This window comes from Oratosquilla oratoria, chromosome 37 (genome assembly GCF_046742065.1).
Source record: "Oratosquilla oratoria isolate Oo_2021 chromosome 37, ASM4674206v1, whole genome shotgun sequence".
Lineage (NCBI taxonomy): Eukaryota > Metazoa > Arthropoda > Malacostraca > Stomatopoda > Squillidae > Oratosquilla > Oratosquilla oratoria.
The window spans coordinates 12,835,306-12,841,305 of NC_134813.1; the positions used below are offsets into that span (position 1 = coordinate 12,835,306).

Genomic DNA, 6,000 nt, shown 5'->3' on the forward strand with positions numbered 1-6,000 from the left:
TCAGATTGGACTGGTGAAGACTGAAGACACAACAAGCCTGTGAAATACTACTGCAGTAATATAGCAGAAGAAGGAAATAGGCAATAATTGGTTTACTAATAGGGTGGTCAATGAATGGAATAAACTTAGTAACCATGTAGTAAGCGCTGAAACTATCAGTTGTTTTTAAAAACAATTAGACAACTTCATGGATGGGGATGACAGGTGGTGATGGATACGGAGCTGCCTAGTGTAGGCCTTATGGTCTCTTGCAGTCTCCTTTATTCTTATGTTCTTACACCACAAGCACAATCTGTAATTAGCAATCCAACCACATTTTTTAATCAAACCACACATGAAGATGCACAACTCACTGGCATAGACTTCATGAAAGAAGATATGACAGCTATTAAGGAGCTAAGAACAAGTTCAGCTGATGGGGCACCAACCACTCTACTCTTCAAATGCAGCAGAGAGCTAGCCCATCCTGTGCACAAACTATGGAGATGTTCTGTGGACACAGGTATAATACCAGAACAACTAAAGAAATACAGTAAGCCCAGTTTTCAAGGGGAGAGACAAGACACTACCCAAAAATTACAGACCAGTGGCCCTTACATTGAACCTCATAAGAGTTTTTGAGAAATGTGCCAGAAACAAAATTACTGAGTATCTAGAGAACCAAAGTCACCACAGTGCCAGCCAACATGACTTTAGGAAAGATCCTCTCTCTTCAAACTGTTGGTACACTATTACTGGGTTCTTTAAAACCTGGCCGAGAGAAGGAACATGGATGTTATGTTCTTTGATTTTACAAAAGCATTTGGCAAAGTCAACCATGGCATTCTGTTCCACAAAGTCAAGTAAACAGAAGAAGTGGCTACACAATATCCTCATAGGACATGTGCAGACAGCCACAAGTTAGATGTCATCAGTGGAGTGCTGCAAGGCTCAGTTCTGTGTCCTCTTTTTTTCACATGGATATTGGCACAAGTTTAAGAAGCTCCCAATCTCTTCTCTTTTGGTGACAACACAAGAATAAGCCACCCTGTAACAAGTGAAGAAGTGTCCTGCCTACAGCAAGACTTTGATGCAGTATATGCCTGGGCCAAAAGAAGTGATATAACCTTTCACAAGAGAAAATTTGAAATGCTAAAGTATGGCTCAGATCAAACTATAAAGAACAACTTCAATATGTACTGAAAGAAGACAGAGCATCACCCCACGTCCACACATCAAATGCCTAGGTGTCACCCAAAGTGAAAACTGCCCATTCCAACAACATTCTAGGAGGCAGTGACGAGAGCCAAAGGTATGGATGGATGGGTCCTCAGGGCTTTTGCCACAAGTAATGCTGACCCTATGGAATGCCCTAGTATAGCCCTTACTGGACTACTGTTGTCAGTTGTAGTCACTTCATAGGAGTGACATATAGCTGCTGGAGGCAGTCCATAGGTCCTATACCAGACAAATAGCAGAGCTGAGGGACCTTGACTACTGGGACTGCTTGAGGGAGCTAGAGCAATACTCACAGCAAAGGAGATGGGACAGATATAGGGCCATCTATATATGGAAGGTCCTGGAGCAACAAGTGCCTAATCCTACAGTCTCAGGATTCCTGCAGTCCACATCTAATGAGAGGACAGGATGCAAATGCACCAGAAGGAATCTACCATCCAGAGACCCTGCTGGTGTCATCTGTCATATGATAGGCCTAGAATCTTTAATGTACTGTCCAAAAATGTGAGGAACATCACTTGTTGCCTGGTGGACAAATTAAAAACTAGCCTAGACAAATTCCTAAAATCTGTGCTGGATGAGCCCCTTGTACTGGGCTGCACCAGCAAATGTAGGACCTCTAACACCATACCAGATTAAGAGGACATTTTGGACAGTCACCAGATCTGGCAGCAGCAGTGGACCATGGTGACTGTGTGGAAGGACCTCAAAACATCAAGTAAACCAAATAATCCATAGCATATATAACACATTTGACCCTGCTTGTACTGGTAATGGTGATATCAGTAGTAATATATATATATATGTATGTGTGTGTGTGTATGACACATACCAATACTATACATTCACCTATCCCTATGATAGAACAGAGTTCTTAAATGCCCAGAATTATTATTGTTATTATTATTATCATTACTGTTAATATTATTATTATTGTTATTATCACCATGATTGACAGGAACGAATGGAGATGCTAAGATACGTTGAAGACAAAGAAGAGGGCCAACTGCTTCTGCTTTCGGTAAGCCTTTATCCATTTTAGTGATACCATTATAGGCCATAAGTCACATGACATTATTTTATGGTTTGTGATTTACCTCCACTCAGAAATGAATTGCAATTTTAATTTTTACTCTCTCTCCACTCTTCCACTTATGCTTAAATCTCTCTCCTTTACCACCTCTTTGATTCCACCTCTCTGGTGCCTTATTGTCTCCAAGGATGTTATTGCTGAGAAATACTAAGTTTGATATATCCCACTGAAGGGAAGTTTATTAAAACAAAATTAAGACAAATTTATTCCCTTCCCTACTTTGTTCACTGTACAAGAGAAATGTCTGTTGAGCAGGCAATGGAGAGGACAAAAGATAGGTGTCAGTAGAGAATAACTGTATTTACCTAGTTGTATTTTGCGGGAAGGGGAGCTATGCTCGTGTTGTCCCGCCATTGTATCTCGCAGTGTCTAGTTTGTTTTTAAACTCATGAATGGTTTTTGCGCATACTATTTCATTATCCAGTTTGTTCCAAGTGTCCAAAACTCTATGTGGAAAACTGTTTTTCTTCAGTTCTCTTCTATAGCTATGTTTTTTTATTTTCTTACCATGTCCTCTTGTGTTTCTTTTGTCCCAGTTAAGTAAGTTCTCTCTATCAAGTATCTCTGTGCCTTTCATGATTCTGTAGATGGTCAATAGGTCACCTCTCTCTCTTCTTTGCTCCAGTGTCGGTAATTCCAGTTTAGCCAATCTCTCCTCGTATGATAGGTTTGCAAGTGCAGGTGCCATTTTTGTAGCTGCTCTTTGGATTCTTTCTATTTTCTTTATATTCTTTTTGGTACTGGGGGACCACAATGTCGCCACATACTCTAATCTAGGCCTTATCAATGTAACCAATATTTTTTTTATCATGTCTTCGTCCAAGTATGTAAATGCCACTTTTATTGATCTTAGCAAGTTGTAAGTCTCCCCGACTATATTTTTAATCTGTATATCATAGGACAAGTCGTTCGTGATAATTACACCCAAATCTTTTTCGGATCCTACTTTCTTTACTTCCTTGGTTCCAATTGTATATTTTCCTGATATTCTGTTTTTGCTTTTTCCAAACTCCATTATGCTACACTTCTTAGTATTAAAGTCCACTTCCCATTTCTGACTCCAGTTCCATACCCTATTTAGGTCTTCTTGCAGTGCTTCACAGTCCTTATCAGTTTCTACTTTCCTTAACAGTTTGGCGTCATCAGCAAAGAAGCTCATGTAGCAGTTCACATCCTCGTCCATGTCATTCATATAGATAGCAAACATTATTGGTGCCAGTACAGATCCTTACGGTACTCCACTGATCACCTCTTTCCAATCTGAATATTTTTCTCTGAGCACTACTCTCATCTTTCTACCAGTCAGAAAGTCCTCCATCCATTTTAGTAGGTTTCCTTGTATTCCTCCTATGTGTTCCAGTTTTTTTTAGTAATTTTCTGTGTGGTACTTTGTCAAAGGCTTTTTGCAAGTCTAGGAATGCACAATCAGCCCATCCATTTCTTTCTTGCACTATGTCTATTAGTCTTGAGTAAAAGCATATTAAGTTTGTGGTGCATGATCTTCCTTGTCTGAACCCGAATTGTCTTGGGTTTAATATGTTGTTGTCTTCCAGATGTTTTACCCATCTATTCTTGATTATTTTCTCACAAATTTTGGCTATAGTGCTTGTTAGTGATACTGGCCTATAGTTGGTGGGTTCTTCCTTGTTTCCTCCTTTATATATTGGTACAATGTTAGCGTTTTTCCAGTCCTTGGGTATCTTTCCTTCTTTGAGTGAGCTGTTTATTAAAATGTGTATGTATATATGTGTGTGTATGAATCTATATAAGTATGTAACCAAGGTCTCTTAATCCAACACTTGTCAACTGCCACTTGTGTAGATGTTTGGGCTCAGAACATAAACCCACTTTGAGAAGTGCCCCAGGACATAAACCCACTTTTGGAAATAGCCCAGGATATAAACCCACTTTGGGAAGTGACCCAGGATATAAAACACCACCAATTCCCAAAATGGAATCTTGGTCTTAAACATCCACACAGATGGTGATTGGCAAGTATTGGATTAAAAGATCTAGGTGTATGCACAGTATATTTGTTTAATGCATTTTTATTTTTTCCCTTCAGAAAGCTTTGCACTTGAGAAAAATCTTTGCAGAGCACATAGTTGCAGTTCGCCATTTACAAGATGCCATTCAAGATACTTGGGATGAGTTCAAGCAAGTGAAAGTGTCTGAAGTGAGTACACAAATGATAAATAAATAAATAAAAATGAATAGATAAATAAATTAATAATAATAAAAGTAAAATACACCCTAATTTAGCCATTGTATAAGAGATACCTCATTTAGATAGGAACAAAATTTCTTTATTTTAGTAATTTTCTTCAAATATGTCCCAATTTAATAGGAGTGAAGTATGCCCTGATTTAGTAATTCTAAATTATGAACTAATTTACTAAGAATAACATGAGTCTTTGGATAGGAATGAAATGGGTGATGGGTGGGTGCATGCCTTGGCTGGCCAACTCCCATATAAAGGGGAGAGTGTCTTTAGGTGTATGCATACATGTATGTACAGATTGACCTCTCATTAACGGACGTTAATTAGCTGTGTTTGCGGTGTTTTCGCTGTGTTTTTGGTGCTGTTGTTTAGTGATGTGCAATCACTATGCCACCCAAAAATCATTACAAATCAATGGATTATTCACATCAAAGGACACCGTTACCCCCCTTTTAGTCTGTTAATAAGAGGTCAATCTGTACAAAATTTACTCTAATTTATTTGATATGGGTAAGAAATGCCCTAATTTGCAGAGTTGGGTGTGTTACCACCAGAGAGTGCATTAGTAACACAAGTGCCTAGCTCTGGTTATTTTATGTTTTGGAATAGGGAATGTTAATGTTGTAGTTTAGGTATTATTTTATTAAGAATATTCATAAGAAGTAAATACTTCTCCATTAGTTTATTTTTTTCCATCAAAATCAGGATGTACCCTAGTTTAGAAAAAATAAATAAAGAAAGAAAGAAAAAAGGGAAGACTGAAAGTGAGAGGGAGGAATAGTTAGAGTTAAGATAAAATGTTTTATGAATATTCATATCTATATTTAAAAAAGATGAGTATGTGCTGCTGATCCATAGGGGCATTGTACAGGTATAGAATTTATTACATGGGACAGATATATATATATATATATATATATATATATATCTTTATATATATATATATATATATATATATATAAATACATATATATATATATATATGTATATATGTATATATGTATATGTATATGTACTGTATATGTATATGTATATGTATATGTATATAAATATATATATGTATATAAATATATATATGTAGAGACATTGGTACAAATTATGGGAAAGGTGGAGGGGGAAACACGGTTGTTTATCTGAATATCGAGTTTATTCCTGACCGGTTTCGCTTACAATAGCTTCTTCAGAGGAGTGTTACTCTTGGTCAAAGTTGGCCTGACTCATTATATACACTGCCAACTTCGACCCAGAGTAACACTCCTCTGAAGAAGCTATTGTAAGCGAAACCGGTCAGGAATAAACTCGATAATCAGATAAAGACCCGTGTTTCCCCCTCCACCTTTCCCATAATATATATATATATATATATATATATGTATATATATATATATATATATATATATATATATATATATATATATACATATATATACATTATGTATATATATATATATATATAGATAGATAGATA

The 6,000-nt window shown here is 36.9% G+C and overlaps 1 protein-coding gene across 4 annotated transcripts in view; it reads left to right on the top strand.

The window, feature by feature from the left end:
• Positions 1 to 6,000, top strand: part of LOC143019524 (VWFA and cache domain-containing protein 1-like) — a 124,687-nt gene that overhangs the window by 24,775 nt on the left and 93,912 nt on the right. For all 4 annotated transcript variants that reach the window (XM_076175210.1, XM_076175212.1, XM_076175211.1 and 1 more), the window contains 2 exons: positions 2,177 to 2,239; positions 4,377 to 4,487. In XM_076175210.1, the coding sequence (XP_076031325.1) occupies positions 2,177 to 2,239; positions 4,377 to 4,487 (174 nt within the window). The remainder of the gene's footprint in view (positions 1 to 2,176; positions 2,240 to 4,376; positions 4,488 to 6,000) is intronic.